This window comes from Prosopis cineraria, unplaced genomic scaffold (assembly GCF_029017545.1).
Source record: "Prosopis cineraria cultivar Desert tree isolate PC_DT_omini unplaced genomic scaffold, ASM2901754v1 PC4, whole genome shotgun sequence".
NCBI lineage: Eukaryota > Viridiplantae > Streptophyta > Magnoliopsida > Fabales > Fabaceae > Prosopis > Prosopis cineraria.
In genome coordinates this window covers 39,021,222-39,038,755 of record NW_026555335.1, presented here as the reverse complement: position 1 = coordinate 39,038,755, position 17,534 = coordinate 39,021,222, and the positions used below count along the sequence as shown (strand labels likewise).

Here is a 17,534-nt window from a genome sequence, read left to right as displayed (position 1 = left end):
AAAATCAGAGTCAAAACTCAAAAACCAGTACTTTTAGGTCATTCCTCTGTAAATGCCACACGCTGACCCCACTAATTTCTTTACTGTAAATTCGGAAGTAATTTTCGTCACAATCAGATGGTTTGTTTGCCAGCGCTTCAACTTTGTTTAAATGAGATTGAAAAATCAGTAAGAAAAAGATAGGTGAAAAAGAGCACTACGTCTCATGAGTCATGAGATATTATGAGTGTACTTTGTCAACTTAAGTTCACTTGTGGTGGTGTTCTAATAAAGTATTCAATAAGCTAATTACTGCAAGTTTTAGCTTGAACCACCAAATTAATTAAACAACAATGGTTTTTGAAATTCAACTTCGTTACCGCGGTTACCTTTATCATGATAATCGTACTCCGTCCGACATGTGGAAAAGTTGATCGCAGTGACATTATCTTCTATCTTTTATTGGGTTTCAATCATAGAAACGAAATGACGATCAATTACTTTCGGAAAATAGAGAGATCATGATAAAGATGCACGGCCTTTTCGCCCAGACGTCAATGGTCATCATGACAGAACCTTAACTTCTTTTGTCCTTTTCAGGTTGTCCTTGCATGAACGGATAGATCGAGCAACACTGTTCCTTAATGAGATCTTGGAGCTAGCACAGTCCTGTATCTGAAGCTTACATGCATGCATGGGTCATTATGTAGTTCAATACAGTGATTTTTTCTTTCTTTCTATCATAAAATGAGATAACCTGCTTTTATTCATGGAGGCTTAACTACAAGACAGTCCACATTGAACAAGTATTCAACGTTGGATTTTGGGAAGGAGAGACCAGAAAATGGTGGGAATGTTGACTCTGTTGAGAATTCAAGTTGAGTTTGTTAGGTAATATATTTCTTTGTATTTATGATCAGATCCTGCCTGGCCAAAACTATGGTAGAGTCACACCATGTCAGATTTTGCATGAGGATGCTTTATTTATGAAATCAATTAATCAATGAAGAAAGAGGCAGGCAAAGAGTTCCATACATACATGCATACATATTCTGCAGGCACATAAGTGTTCTGGCCCAAACTAGCATGGCATGTTTTTCCAGATCTGTGAGCTTTATAAGCTTCATTCCAAGAAGACTTTTTCTCTCTTGTGGTGATGCTTTGAGTAATTTTAGTGGTGATGCAGATAGCAGGTAGAAAAACACCTTGAATGATGCAGCAATCAGCATGCCCTTCGTCTGCATATTTACTGCTGCACATGATCATGTGTCCATCACACAACGAAGCCAGCTGAAGAAGACTAGATAAGGATAATGAATTGGTAGCTATATAAAATTACAGGGGGAGTTGCTGAAAAGGACCCAGACATAAATTTGTTTGAGAAATAGGCCCATTAACTCAATTCCCCTTTTTCTTTTTTAAAAATTTTTTATTTAGAAAATGCCCCCTCGTTCGGTTTCGCCTATCCTGTGTCCTCCCTCCCTCGATATTTTCTTTCTTCTCTCTGTCTCAGTACCCTCAGACAACGCGTCCCCAATTAAAACCCTCGTCCCCCTGTAATCGAATCGACATCTGGTCTCCTCAAGTGTCCTTCGCAGGTCGCGTGGAGCTCGGCCGGAGATCCCTCACTCAGTCCCTCTCTGTCGCAGATTCGCTGTGTCGCTCGACTCCCTCCGTTCCTCGATTCAGTCAGCGCGCGCTTCAGGCTTCAGGTTCAGGTTCTTCCTTGCTTTCTGTTTTTTGTTGTTGGATTTTTTCTGCAATTTGTGAGAACACATTACAATTTACACATCTGTATGTATCTGCTCTGTTCTTTCTCTCGTAAATTTGTGAACCTCTGTTCTTCCTCTCGCCAAATTTGTGAATTATCTTTAGGAGCATTCCTTCGTGGAGGCTAAAATGAGAAAGTTATTGAAGATTTAAATTCTGTTAACTTTATTTAGATTTTAGATTGAAGAATAATTATTGTATTGGAAATCGGATATTTTAAGTGGATATATAACAATTAAGAGGAGTGCAATTCACTAGGCTAATTCCTGGAAATTTTTGTCTGGCGAGCGGTATATGGCCCCATTGCTGTTTAAATTTTAGTCTTCTAGAGGGAAAAAAGCCAGGGAAAGGTGCATTTTGGCGCGCTAGCCCGGGAAATTCCAACATTATATTATTATATCGAACCCATTCGATAACAAATGCATAACAAATGCAACCTGTTATATATATATATATATATATAAAGAAGCTATTGTATTTTGATAAATCGTCACGAAAAATTCGCGCGCCGTCACTGGAGATCTTGATCTCTGGTCATCGCAACCAGTCGATGGTGGCGGCTGTAGCGTGGACGATGAGATAATTTTTAAATTTTTAAAAAGTAGTTTAACAAAAATAATGATAATAAAATCTTTTTAAAATATATAAATAATAATTTAATATCTCAAAATACATAATTTTTAAAAATTTTTCTATCATTAATGAATTTATATAAATTATTAAATTATTTTAATTAAAAATAATAATTTATAACTTTTTTTTATATTTATAACTTTTTTTTCACATTCACAACAATGCAAAATAAGTAAGAAATTTAATGTATGAAATTGTGATTTATTGTTACACTATTATAAATTTAAAAAAAATTGTAAATATAAAAAAAAATTATAAATTATTTATTTTTAATGAAGATAATTTAATAATTTATATAAATTTATTAATAATAAAAAAGTCTTAATAAGTTTTAAAAAAATTATAATATTTTGAGCGATCAAATTATTATTTATATATTTAAAAAAATTATTATCATTTTTTTAACAAGGTGATAAAAAAAAGAGTTTTTTAATAAATGTACATACAAATTAATTATAATCAAAATTCATGGGATTTTATTGTCCTTGTTGCATTTTATGAGACTTTTTGTGAACTAGAATCCATATATGAGATCTTTTATGTGATTTTTCAAATTTTATAAAAATAATTTTATTATTTTCTGTAATATAAAATTATTTTAACAATAATATTACTTATTTTAATTTTAATTAAATTAATAAAAACAAACTAACAGTAACAGCATATGCTTCTTTGGGCCAAAGAAGGTTCCCCCGGGTCGGGTCGAGTTCCGCCCCCGTCTCGTCCTGCAAGAGGTAGCGGAACCATTTTTCTTCGTCGACATTGCATTGCCATTCCGCACTTGGTCGCTCGCCGTTGGACGCCGTCCATCGTTGTCAGCCCTACGTGGTTGTTGAGTAGTTCTCTGGCAAGCATTGGAGTGGTTTTAAACCTTAGTCTACTCCCAGAATCCGGTGAGATTGATTTGTCCAATCTGGTTTTGAATCTATATTTGAATTTTTTCCTGGCGTCATCTGTTCCCTGCGTGGTTGTCAACCGCATTGTTTCTTGCTTTGTTTTAAATTTTTCATTTTAATTTGACTATGAATCTTGTAGTGTAATCGTTTTCATCAAGCTTGATTGTGCTTCTGTTAATAAAATATTCTTCTTCTTTTGAAGCAGGAGGCTGCGCTTTGAAAACAAGAAGTAGAACTCCACGTTCTTGGAGTGTGAAGACAGGCAAGACCAGAATTGAGTTACGTTTAAAGGATCCCAAGAAAGCTAGTTGAGGACGAAACTGAGCAGAGGGGATACTTTGAGTGATCATGCAAAGGAGAGGCAAGAGCTTCTCACTAGGAGACTAGAGAGAAGCTAGAGCTCCACACTCCTCAAAATTTGTGCTAGAATTATCTGCTTCATCAATTTTGTTTCTTTCGGTTTTCTTTTTGCACGATTTTCTGCAAACCGGGGAACAGTCCTCTTCAATTATATTTCATGCTCTCATTTCGTTCTTGCTTCTCTCCCCCATTCTTTCACCCCGTCAAGTCTCTCTTTCGTCTCGAATTTTCTCTCACACCCCCTAAAACTTTCTTGTTCAAGCCCATCTTCCTTTCAGCTCATAATCGCTGTGGCAACATGTCGTCACGACCGTCTGCCTTTGATGCTCTCATGTCTGGGGCTCGTGCCGCTGCCAAGAAAAAGCCCCAATCATCATCGCCCGGGAAACGAAAAGCCCCGGATTCTAATTCAACCCAAAACCCTAAAACCCTCAAATGCACGGAAAGTACTGGTCAGTCTTTGGAACCCAGTAACGATACTAAGTCCACTGACATTAAAGATTCCGAGAAGGCACAAGAACCGACCAAAGAACACTTGAGCAACGGGGGGCTGACAGGGTCTGAGGGTGCACTTGCGGCGAAGAGAATGCGCGTCGTTGGTTCCCAGGAGAAGATTACAGAGCTGAAGAAAAAAGTTTCTCTTTTGAAGAAGAAACCTACAGATTTTGACCCTAGTTCCATGTCTTGTTGGGAGAAGGGTGAACCTGTGCCCTTTCTGTTTCTCGGTTTGGCATTTGATATGATTGCAGAAGAAACAGGACGCATTGTGATTACAGATATAGTGTGCAATATGCTGAGGACTGTTATGAACACTACACCCGAGGATCTGGTGGCTGTTGTTTATCTTTCCGCAAATAAGATTGCCACTGCACATGAAGGGTTGGAATTGGGAATAGGGGATGCTTCAATTATCAAGGCGCTTGCAGAGGCATGTGGAAGGACTGAGGTGCAGATAAAAAATCAGTATAAGGTGATACTCATGGGGTTTTAGCTTTTTGCCATACATTTTATAGTTTACACTGCATGAATTCTGCATTGTTGTCGTCTTGTTTTAACATAAATTTTGGATTTTGCTGTTGCTTCTTGTCTGGGATATACGTGTATCTTAAGATGAATACGAACAATTTTTATCCCAGCAAAAGGGAAAGTATGCCCACTGCTTGTTTCATGTTCTTGGCTAGCGATTGAAGGGCCAAAATGTTGGTCCTTTTTCTTTTCCACATATGATAAATACAAGGACTTTCCTTACGTTCGTTGATAATGTTATTATGGAACAGGAGCCTGGAAGTTATAATGGCTTATCCTCTAGTATGCGCACGCATGCAAATGCATTCTGTTAGATTCGGCATCATGGGGCACTTTATGAGACATTAAAATATTGCTTTCCTTAATGTATGAAGTGTAAAGCCTCTTTTGTAGTCTATAATAATTCCTTTTGAAATGAGATTTGATCAAATAAGTTCAAATATCCTGATGGACTTTCTTTTGTCGTTATTATTGGCAGGAAAAAGGTGATTTGGGCCTTGTTGCCAAGGCAAGCCGCTCGTCTCAAGCAATGATGCGGAAACCTGATCCATTAACTATTAGGAAGGTTTTCAACACCTTTCGTCTTATTGCCAAGGTACAATGAATCGATTTTGTATTTTGTATATTTAAAGCACTTCCTCTGAGGGGCTGGGCAGCATGGATTTGAGGTTTCGCTGTTGTAGTTTTTGTAATGGATTGGAGTTTAGTACTGTCTAGAGATGATTTATTTGTCTCAGATAAATCATATTTTGGTCCATTTTAATGATATAATCTGCCGTTCACTTGTTGATTGAAAATGGTCTTAATTTTTATTAAATTTTGAATATGGTGTACCCAATTTTTATATCGCATCTGCAGGAATTTTTTTTTATTGCTTTTCTATGTCACAGGCATTTTTTGTTGTCTGGAAAAGAGTGTGTCTGTATGTGTTATTTGACCTTAAGAATTAGTTTGGTTTGTTGAATACTGAAACGAGACAAGAAAAGAGGAATTTATTGGGAATCAAAACATTTTTTATTGATGACTTAGTGTTGCCATGTGCTAGAGTCTACTACTAATTCGCCCCATATCTCTAAATGTGTACAGGAATCTGGTAAAGACAGCCACGAGAAGAAAAAGAATCACATCAAGGGACTTCTTGTTGCTGCAACTGACTGTGAACCTCAATATCTAATTCGTCTGCTTCAGGTTGCAATCATGGTGTATTTATTGAAATAGTGTGGCCGGCGTTCTTCTCAACATTATTAGTATTAATATTATGATCATTACTATTTGCAGTCAAAGTTGCGGATTGGGTATGCTGAGCAAACTCTCTTAGCTGCACTGGGCCAAGCTGCGGTATACACTGAAGGACATTCTATACCACCTCCTAAAGTTCAGTCCCCCTTAGAGGAGGTAACTTAACGCCCTTGAGTTTTCAAAATATGATATGTAGAGTGAACCTAATGTCTCATTCTCCCTGAGACAGTGGAGAAGGTAATGCTGTTATTTGGTTTAAAAACTTTTGGAGTAAATGGTAGCAGTTTAAGTTGAGTGAGGGGGGAGGATGATTTGTGAGTCCAACTGAAATAGTTTTTGTGTGAAAGTTGAGAGGGAGGGGGGGGGGGGGAGGATGATTTGAGCCCAACTGAAATATGAAATGGGTCTTTGGTGCGAATGCCAGTACTTCTGGGTGAAGATACCAGCCATTTTTCCCTTAGTTGTTCTGCATTTTATAAAACTATGGACATTGATGAATAAAGCTTACTTAAGTTTCTTTTTTATATTGTAAAAAAATTAAAAAACTAATAGTGGCCTGATTTTTACACTAGGCTGCTAATATTGTTAAACAAGTGATGGTTTATGAGTCCAACTGAAATAGGCTTTTTGTATAAAAGCTGAGAGGGGGGAGGATGATTATGAGTTCAACTGGAATATGTCTTTGGTGTGAATGCCTGTGCTTCCTAGTGAAGATACCAGCCATTTTTTCCTTACTTGTTCTGCCTTTTATGAGATTATGGACAGTAATGAATAATGATTGAGTGGGATAAAGGCTTGTTGTTGTTGTTGTTGTAATGAATAATGATTGACTAAATTTCTTATTTATTTTGTAAAAAATAATAATTAACAATTGATATCGTGATTTGATTTTGCATCAGGCTGCAAAGATTGTTAAACAAGTATATTCAGTTCTTCCTGTGTATGACAAAATAATTCCTGCATTGCTTAGTGGTGGTGTATGGAAACTTCCAGAGACATGTCACTTTACTCTTGGTGTTCCAGTTGGACCTATGTTGTCTAAAGCAACTAAGGGTGTATCTGAAGTTCTAAATAAATTCCAGGATGCAGAGTTTACTTGTGAATACAAATATGATGGAGAGCGTGCCCAGGTGATATGGTTTGGTCAAACCCACCTCCAGAAATATACTGCTCATGATATTTATTACTGTAACAACAGCTTTGTTGAAACAGGTACATTACATGGACAATGGATCAGTTGAGATTTACAGTAGAAATGCTGAACGGAATACGGGAAAGTTTCCTGATGTTGTTGCTGCTATTTCAAGGTAAATTTGAATCATTATATTTGAGGCATGGCATCTTTTTGTCTTTGTAATCAAGACTTCCTTAAGATCAGGAAATCAAATACAGAGAAATTCACTGTTTTGAGATTTTCGCTTCATTTTGTGATAAGCACACCAGGTTCTTCCCAATACTTAAGTCAACTTAGGTTCCTAATATTTGCTGCTGGTCAACAGGGTAAAGAAATCGTCTGTATCATCATTTGTTCTTGATTGTGAACTTGTTGCATATGACCGGGAGAAAAAGAAAATTCTTCCTTTTCAGGTAAGAAATGAAGGAAATAGTTCATGTGATTATAATGAGTTGGTTATGTTTAATAATTATGAATAACAAATCAGTCATGTGCTTAGCAAATTGTCTTGTCTTTTTTACGCTAGTATTTTAGCTATGCTGGCAATGTAGCTGATAAGTTATTGATATATTGCATACAGAGTAATTCTTGTACTTTTATTAAATGCAAAGTGTTATGACAGGTTCTCAGTACCCGAGCTCGCAAAAATGTATCTATGAGTGATATTAAAGTCGATGTATGCATATTTGCATTTGATATCTTGTATCTCAACGGCAAGCCACTACTTCAGGAAAACCTGAAAATTCGGAGAGAGGTACCAGCGTTATCTTCTTTTGCCATTATTTTATGTAAATACTTGAATTAGGAAGTCTTACAATTGTCTGAAGTGCATAAGCTTTACTGAAGCTGCTCTGCTGTTAAAGACAATGTAAAGGTGGACATAGAATTATAAGATTGACTGAGTTGAGGGGGGATATTCAAAATAGGAACAGGATAGTTCCATGTTAAGGCCTAAAGGGGCAGGGTTTCTTGGGGCCATCCTAGAGTACCGTTGCCCACTTATATCCATCGGTTAAATTTCAATATGAATCATTGAGAATCATGGGTTTGTTATGAACTTGTCATGTCCTAGTAGCTGTCGGTTTTATGAGTCAGAATGATATGTTGATTTGCTGATTGTGCTCTTCATTTTATCCCTGCAGCATCTCTATGCCTCTTTTGAGGAAGAACCTGGATTTTTTCAGTTTGCAACAGCAATAACATCAAATGATGTTGAGGAAATACAAAAGTTTCTCGATGCAGCTGTTGATGCTAGGTATCATTCATAGTTACTTGAAAGTCAAGTAGATGGAAAGTTCATCCTTTTATATATTCTGTGAAAGATATTTTGTGGTTGAATTGTTACTATTACTAAAGGCAGTTGATTATGCAATTTATTTGGCCTTTAATATATTTATTGTTATATTTTGGTATTTCCCATTTTGTAGTTGTGAGGGTTTAATTATCAAAACATTGTATGAAGACGCGACGTATGAACCTTCCAAGCGGTCACTGAACTGGCTAAAACTGAAGAAAGATTATCTTGAAAAGTAAGGGATGTGATATTCATTTCCTCTTTCATATGCACTTTATTAATTATTAATATTTTTTTGTTTTATTCACTGGCTCTAATTTTCAGTATAGGGGACTCACTGGATTTGGTACCTATTGCTGCATTTCATGGTCGTGGAAAACGTACAGGTGATCTTTTAGTTTATTCTTTTAATGAGGAGATGCTTGTTGTGTTCTTTCTTTCTCATTTTTAAGAAAGTGGTCTCCAGTGTTCTGCCTCATGTTAAAATGAGGCCAGCCTTGGCTAACCCTTGTACTCTAGTACTTCTGTCGCATGCTTTTCGGTTACAGCTGTAATAAAGGAATTATGGTCATGATGACTACTCTGTAGGGGTCTATGGAGCTTTTCTCCTTGCTTGCTATGACAGCAATAATGAAGAATTTCAAAGCATTTGTAAAATAGGTCAGTTCTATCATTTCAAGTCTCCACCCTTTGTGTATATTAGAATGAGTTCTGCTTCATAACTTAAATGTTATGCTGATTAGGCACGGGATTCTCAGAGGCAACACTTGAAGAACGTTCTGCTAGTCTTCGTACTAAAGTGATTCCGAAACCAAAGGTCTCTGTTTCTCTTGTTCAATCTCTCTGAGCCTGGTTTATTTATGTTGTGATTAATAATGTTTGATGTTTTAAACTCACTTCTTAATTGCAGCCTTATTATCGATATGCAGAGACAATCAATCCTGATGTATGGTTTGAAGCCTCTGAGGTGCATAGTTTTAACTTCGCTTGGTAATCTGCATCTGTTTTCTTAATTCCCTTTCACTTGATGTACTATTCCACACGGTTGTCTGCCTACTTTTTCTGGCATTGTGTGCGCTTGTTTTTAATTTGTTATTGCTCAAGTGAAAGATCTGAAAGCATCTCCATTCTGTGGTTGATGCTACAATGATCTGATTCCACATGATCAAGTTCTCCAATTTGGTGGTATATTGTTTTCTGGTTTCTGAGTCCATGGTGCGTTTTTCCAAACGCTAATCATAATATATGGGATAATGAATGCAGTTTTGTGTTCATCTTTCCTTTTAATTATCTTTGGGACCTTGGATGATGCATTTCATACAATGGCCTTTCTTTTTTATTTTCCTTAATAGACGCCTACTATGGTAATTTAACTATCAGGTATAGGTGAAGGCGACAGAAGTTATGCAATTATATTTACAAATTCTTTTGTTTTAATAATACTGAGAAGAACCCAAGAAGCATGGACATTTACACGACATGGACGCAAACACCAAAGTGGTGATTCAACTAATTTGTCTTGGCACAATTTGAAGCCTTGCTTACTGTTTGATACAAGTTTCAGACATGGACACACAACACGGCATCTTCTATGAAGTTTCCCTTCCATAATAACGAGAAATCTAACACTTCAGGAAGAAATCCATTGGCAAGAGCACTTGAATGCATCTTCATTAATGCAAATCTTTTTGCTATCACTTATGTGCTGTTTTGTTTCTTACAGGTGTGGGAGGTGAAAGCAGCAGACTTGACCATTAGCCCCGTTCACCGTGCTGCAGTAGGCATAGTAGATTCGGATAAGGTACAAACAATGCATTTATAGTAGATTCGTACCTGTTATCATTGGTTGATCATTTACTTGCTTTTACTTTTTATTGATGTCTTTCTTGATAAAGGGCATATCTCTTCGATTCCCTCGTCTGGTTCGAGTTCGGGATGACAAAGCTCCTGAACAAGCCTCATCATCTGAGATGGTAAAGAAAAAACTTCTAATCTGAATAATTATTTATTCATGATGGAAGATTGAAACAAGAGCCATGAATTCTTCAGTCATGTTCGGCTCTTGCCTTAGCTTATTAAGCTAAAGATTTTGACTCATTTTCAGGTTGCTGAAATGTATTCTGCTCAAAAACACAATCACCCGAACAACCACGATGATGAAGAGGATTGAGAGATTTTTCTCGCTCCTCACATACAGGATGACGTTTATCAAAACCCTCAATATCTGATATGCAGATGCAAATTTTGCCCCCTTAAAACATAGGTCAGATAGCAGAATTGCATATCTAATATAAGAGTGAGATCTAGAAGGCTTCAAACATTACTAGGCATGATGTGATGGGGTTTTGTAATTCGTTTTCGGTTCTTCACAGAAATGTACTAATCCCGTTTTAGTGATCAGAGATTCAGGGTGCTTTTCAAGCTGGCCCTTTAATCTTCAGGGAAAAGAAAATATGAACTTTATATAAAGATGAACATGTGAGTGAATTACGCAAGTCAAGAGCTAGTCTTCTTGTTGCAAAAGCGGCAGAGACAAGACGAGAATTGACTGTCTTGCACCTCCCATTAAGGCAGAGGCGAGCTTTTCCTTCAAGCCAAATAGCCCTATATGAGTCCATCCAATAAATTTGAAGTTGTAATTAAGCAGAAATATATGAGTATCGATTAGTAGTAATTGATGGTAAACGATGCTAGTTATAGTGCACAATATAATGATATATATAGAAGAATGAACGCAATAAAACATAAAATGAAGAGTGGACACAAAAGTGGCCTCCCTCTCAAATGACCATGACTTATTTTCCTACTTGTACTTTCGTTTCACATTTACCTAGTATTTAATTAATTCTCATCTTCCAAACCACTTCCCACTTCATTTTCCCCATCCTCAGATGTGTTCCTTATTATTTTTGTTTCTTTTGTAACAAAGACGTTACATGTGACCGACTCTTATTTTTCACGAGGGGTGATTATGCCACAGAGATTTTCTTCTGCTCACGAGCTTATTTAGTTTAGGCCTAAAACGAGTCATGCATGAATGCTGTCGAGTGGAAACAGTAACGCACAATGACTTGAAATTTTAGAATAATAAATTTGCGAGCGTTTTTAACTTGTATATCCTTATTAGATTCAATTTTATCTCATGTAGGACTTTTCACATTTAGTAACATTAGATATGTTAGTTAAAGTTAACTATTATTATATGTCATAGAAAGCTTGAAAGCTTGCGAGTACATGTAACGCACAAAGACAAAAATTATCACTGTTTGACTGTTCCACGTCCAGTGTCATAACAAATAACTCAAGTACTCAACCTTATATGTATTGTTGCAGTCCAACCAAGAACCGAGTAAATCAAGGCTTGCTCAAATTAAGATTTGTGATTATGGAGTAATCAACAGCTTTAATTGGAGAAAAAGAAGGATCGATGGAGATAGAAATTCAATTTCAATATTCTATTGACAACGACCCAACCACAAGATCTCCTCTCTCTCTCTCTCCAACGAGATATTCGCAGAAAGAGCAACACATCACATTACAGAATCAATGACCTCTTTTATGAGAGGGCCTCGATGAAGAATAACAGGAGAGACAATAGATCTATAAAAAATAATAATATAGGTAACATGTAATTTTAGTAATTACTTGCAATTGTATGCGGAATATATTAATTTGTTTATATGTTTGAAAACTTTTTAAGTTGATACTAAATTGATACAATTTATGGATTTGACTGAGTCTTAAACTAGTAGTGTACTAATAAATCATATTATTTTTAGGATGAAAGCCAACTTTAGTTGGAAATTGATTAAATAGGCCCTGTTATTTAGTGTCATCCAATTATGGTAAGATTAGTTAATTAGCCACCAATCAAATTAAGGAAAGGTTCGACAAAAAAAAAAAAAAAGGAAGGGAGTTATTCTTATTCTTAACATTTCATGCGCTAATATATCTTCCAATCGTGCAGTTCCGCTTGGTCATTATTTTATATGTTAGGATGATGCACTTGTTTAGTTCTCTCTCTCTCTGTATATATAATATAAAATGAATTGTTGGGATGACCTTGTCCTTATCTAATGATCTCATTAAGGCATCTTCAAAAGGCATAATGCCTTTCTATGTCTTTAATTAACAAGTCATGATTGTATTCAAGGGAGGATTTAATAATATTTTTAATTCCAGAAGATTGTTATTGGGATTCGTAGTATTTTATTTTGAGAACATTGTTATTGGAATGATGTTGTGGAGTGAGAAATATGAATCCCTTCAAGGCCCAATCAACCGGTTGCTGTTTTCCCGGAAATATACATATGTAGTCTTATTGAATAGTGTTTGCAAAACTTTAATATTCCTAAAGAAACTGGGGAATTATTAGTTCAAGAGTAAACTTTCCATTTTTTAAAAAAAATACTTATTTATAAGCACTTTCATCTAATGCTTAATTTAATCATTTTTCATAATAATTATCAACATGGTAATGTCAGCTATTACAAAGTTGACTGTTAGTAGATTTGAATGAAACCAGAACTCAAATATGAGATTTTTCTTATAAAAAATTTATTTTTGTCAACATATATCCAATCACTGTTAGTGACAACTAATAGCATGTAATCTTATTTATTAAACCATGATGCTTACTGATAATTTCGTCTATATAGTTACATGCACCAGTAAAAACAACATGAAATCATTTCTATCCAAAAAAAAAAAACATGAAAGCATGCATGAAGAACCATTTTTTAGTAACAATTATAGAATCTGTGACAGAGCTAATAGTTGAGATGACACCAATCAAATTAATGTGTGTTTGATGTTAAAAAAAAAAAAAACAAAACAAAACTTACATTGGATACTGAAAGGAAAATAGGAGAAAGGACTCAACGAAATGCTCGGCATAAGAAATTGATTCAGTGGAGCAGTTTTGTTGAAATCAGACATGAGACAATGGGTGTGTTGACATTGCGCCAAAGTTCTGAAGTGGTCATTTTCAAATGTAAATATAAAATTCTGAGTGACGTTGCATTTCCAATTAACAAATGCAGAGTGATGGTGTTGCCATTTGAAACCTTCACCTCTAAAATCTTGCCCTTGATACTTTTAAGAATCAAAACCAAGCTCAATTTTTTTAATCAAACCCCAGAAGATGCACCAAATTTAGGGTTCTGCAGAATCGTTATGTTGAACCACGGTTAAGTCTAGATCACCATATCGTCATTTCTTTGTGACTTGCCCTGTGATCATCAACAGCCTTCGCTGTTGTCTTAGTCGGCATAATCATCTGAGTTTTTAAATTTCCTTATCACGTGTCCATTTCATACACAACTTAGTCAAGGAATTGACATCTTAGTGGGTTTTCCTGGGTCTTCTCATCTCTTCTGATCTAATTTTTCTCTTCATCTCTTAAAACCCCATATGAATCAGTTACATGATCTTTTTGGTGAAGTGGGTTTTCTGATCTTTGCTTCACTGCTTCATCTTTCTTAAACCTTTTCTGCAAAAAGAGGAAGGTTTGGTCTTCTTTTCAAGATTAATTTGTCTCTTCTTCCTAGATTTTCTCTGGTTCCGCACTTTGAGTTACATCTGTCTTATGTTTCTGTGAGTGATATTATATTGAGATATATATAATATATATCACCATGGGAACTAACAGTGAGGAGCAAGTTGTTTCGCACGGAGGATCTGAGGTGAGATCATTTCAGACTATATATGACCATGTTTAATAGATGTTTGTTTTTTGTTCTGCTCCAACGACCACAGCTTTAATTTTTGTTGACTTTGTCTTAGGTTACATATCAAGGCATGGTGGAAGGTGAGATTAAAGAGACGAAGATACCGAATCATCCTGTACAGAAATTGATTGCAGAAAATTCTTCCAAATCTAACAGTATGGTTGTGAAGGTATTTTACCATACCTTACATAGTTTCCACTTTGAAGATATAAACATGTTTACATTTGACTAGTCTTTCTAATTGATCATGGTGGACTTTCTTAGATTCAAGGATCACAAGATGCATTTTTTTTTTCCTTATTTAGTATTATTATCTTTGATTCCCAACTTATGGGCTTAAATCCAAACAGAAACCACATAAGGTGATTCCAGCTCACATCATAGCAGAAGCCATGTCAATAATACGTGATATTGACCTTAGATGGTCTGGTCCTATCACCCAGAAAGAAATAGAATATGTTGAAGAGTATGTTCTGGCAAAATACCCAGAATATGCAGGACTCATTGAAGGTGATGGTATTGATCTGTCTAACTTCATCATCAACGAGGAGCCTTCAGAACCCCTGTCTGATGATCGAAGAAAATCGCCAAGAGGAGGTTTCAGAGAATCTTCTCCACAATTTTTTGGGAGCAACCTTCGTGAATTGGACAGAACCCAATTAGAGCCATCAAGACTGCTGGACATTCTCACCAAGAAGTCCTCATTTCCTGGAAGCTTCATCTCCATCCCAGAAATCCAAGCTCACAACAAGGTCTTGAAGCATTGTGGATTGCCTGATGATGAATACCTCGTACTCTTCATACCTAGTTACAAGGATGCCATGATGTTGGTGGGTGAAAGCTACCCTTTTGTCAAAGGAAGCTATTACATGACCATTCTTAAGGAAGAAGAGGATTACATCAGAGAATTCGCTTCTTTTAAGGAATCCAAGGTGATTCCAGCACCTAAGACATGGTTGGATTTGAGGATCAGTGGGTCCCAGCTGAGCCAGAATTTCAGAAGGAAGTGTAAGATCAGTCCAAAGGGGCTATTCTCTTACCCAGCAGATGTGAATGGGACAATGCATTGGGTTTCAGAAGCTCATAGGAACTCATGGCACGTGCTGCTTGATGCTTCTGCTTTAGTGGTTGGAAAAGATAGGCTTCACCTTGCACTTCACAGGCCTGACTTTGTGGTGTGTAGCCTTGAAAATACTCATTCAAATCCTTCCAGAATCACATGTCTCTTGGTCAGGAAGAAGTCATTTGACACATCTCTTGCTTCATCCCAGGATGGTGATTGAACCCATGATTGTTATCTTCTTGCATGTTGATTATGATGGTCTTTGATGATGTGGCTTAAAAAAAGGGCATGAATTCTGCTTGCCTTACTTTGTAGAATGAACAAAGGGATAATGAAACTTTTGATCCTCAAGTTTACTTGAGTTATCAATTTGGTCATCGAAGTCTAATCTTTATCCATCATGTCCCTAAAGTTTCATACCCATATACGCAATTAGTCCTTATGGTTTAAAGGGGAAATAACATCATGATGACTAATTGTGTATGGTTGTGAAAATTTAAGGACTTGATTGATAAAAATTAAATTTCAAGGGCTAAATTGATAATTAGATCAAACTTGAGTAACAAAAAAAGTTTCATCATCCCTTGAATAAATGAATGAATGAAGCTTAACACACACATACAATGCAGAGATGTGATGGCCACTCTTCTTAAATGTTAGTTGAATTGAAGCGGCTTAGATGTATTAATTAGCTATCCAGGATTGGTACTTGTTGCTAAACCTATGTTTCCAATGACAAGTTTTACCATGACTGAACCCTTCCCCTAGTAGAGATTTCATTCCAAAGTTGTCTCCCTCGCATACAACGATTTTTTTTTTAAATCTGTTTATGGTGAATGCAGTATTTTTTTTTTTTTTGGCTGAATGTTGTAGATTGATTGATTTTTTTTTTTAATTGAAGTTTTGTTGATGGAATGTTCTCGAAGAAAGGGCAATTTTTTCCAGTGACCAAAAATTGGCAGACCAATTAAAAATTAATATTGACCAATTTATATTCTCCATAACTTAAGGAGGAGTCGCATGGAGACTGTAGGGAGTCTACTTCTATCTGAAATTATGGGCCCTATAAAGACAGAGGGAGTAACAAGCAAATCAAACCCATTCGGAATGTAAAATTTTTTATCAATTGAAAAAAAAAAAAAAGGGTTATACTTATATATGAACTCTGGTAATAAAACTTTTAAAACTCTATAATAAATTATCTAAAGTTTTATATTTATGCAAATAATCCACTTACCATTAAATTGTCCATTATTTCACTAAAATAATAGATACCTCAAAGTTTAAAAGGGTTATTTGATTAAAAAAAAAAAGATCAAAGGAGCATTTGGTTAATAATATATTGTCCAGAAGTCCTTATTTAAGAAATTTATTGTCTAAAAGGATCTCACATTTTTTAGGGATCTAGGTCCTGTATAGGAATAAAATGACCAAATTGCCTTTTTGAATAAAAAAAATTAAAAAATTTCATGAAAATGTAAACTGACTAAATTACCCTTTCTAAATAAAAAATAAAAAATCAACGGATATTTTTCATGAAACTGTAGAATGATCAAATTGCCTCAAGTGGCTTAAAATGAAATATATTCATGAAAATTGTTAACTTGCACACATGGAAGACTTTTACCTCTACTGGAAGACAAGTTACATATCATGGAAGATAATTTGCACTTCCCGTCAGATTGCCTTTTTTTGTTAATTATAAAATTATTACATCTTAGAGAAGATATGTTGCATCTATGAAAGATATTTGAAAATTGTGAGAGACACTTGTGCATCTGAAGGAAACATTTTGCATATGACTAAAGATTTTGCATGCACATATAATGACCTTTGTCATTAACCAAACTTAAATTTAAACTCAACTAACTAAACCAATTAGTATAAGTTATTATCAATTGGCTAAGGTTAACTTTAAATAATTGACTTTGAAAACAGTTGGAGTAATGGGATCCAAAACTTATTCAAAAGTGAACCATAAAGTATAAGTCCTTGAAAACGCTTAAAATTAGAGTAGAAAAGATTGTGGAAATATAAAATTAGGTTGAGCACTCAAAACAGGTTTAAAGATGGGTAAAATAGACGTTTCAAAAATTCTGGATACATCCGTCGTAGCTTGCAGCACAGAAGCTACTTATTGTAATCAACAATATGATTCACCACGGCCAACCCAAGCAAAGCAATCCGCCACAACCATAAGTACAATTTGCTAAGGTGCACATCTAAAAACAACATAGTTATGACAATAGGAAATTTAAAATTCCAAACCTACTTTACTGTTCAGACTTCCAATTAAAATGATCCAAGCATCCACTAACAAATAATTAATAGATTTATCTAATGGTCTTGGTTTCATCCCAATTTGGTACCC

The 17,534-nt window shown here is 35.5% G+C and overlaps 2 protein-coding genes across 8 annotated transcripts; both read left to right on the top strand.

Annotated features, from left to right (window-relative positions):
• Positions 1-1,460: 1,460 nt before the first annotated feature.
• Positions 1,461-10,871, top strand: LOC129308769 (DNA ligase 1). 7 transcript variants are annotated; one of them, XR_008592727.1, is made up of 19 exons: positions 1,461-1,691; positions 3,066-3,275; positions 3,484-4,608; positions 5,143-5,259; positions 5,751-5,852; positions 5,943-6,059; positions 6,803-7,033; positions 7,116-7,210; positions 7,403-7,490; positions 7,700-7,831; positions 8,220-8,332; positions 8,505-8,606; positions 8,696-8,757; positions 8,960-9,031; positions 9,115-9,188; positions 9,301-9,361; positions 10,095-10,172; positions 10,267-10,344; positions 10,476-10,537. XR_008592727.1 is itself a non-coding variant. In XM_054950118.1 (19 exons), exons 3-19 carry the CDS (start codon positions 3,796-3,798, stop codon positions 10,539-10,541), a joined length of 2,397 nt encoding a protein of 798 aa, XP_054806093.1. In that variant the 5' UTR covers positions 1,466-1,691; positions 3,066-3,275; positions 3,484-3,795; the 3' UTR covers positions 10,542-10,871. The 7 variants fall into 7 exon arrangements, 4 of the variants coding, with proteins under 4 accessions (XP_054806093.1, XP_054806095.1, XP_054806094.1 ...); XM_054950118.1 differs by having other exon boundaries at positions 1,466-1,691; positions 9,282-9,338; positions 10,476-10,871; XM_054950120.1 differs by having other exon boundaries at positions 1,466-1,691; positions 3,481-4,608; positions 9,282-9,338; positions 10,476-10,871.
• A 2,571-nt stretch (positions 10,872-13,442) lies between these two features.
• On the top strand, positions 13,443-15,933 carry LOC129309565 (uncharacterized). Its single transcript, XM_054951177.1, has 3 exons — positions 13,443-14,055; positions 14,156-14,269; positions 14,451-15,933. Exons 1-3 carry the CDS (start codon positions 14,008-14,010, stop codon positions 15,381-15,383), a joined length of 1,095 nt encoding a protein of 364 aa, XP_054807152.1. The 5' UTR covers positions 13,443-14,007; the 3' UTR covers positions 15,384-15,933.
• Positions 15,934-17,534: the final 1,601 nt, after the last annotated feature.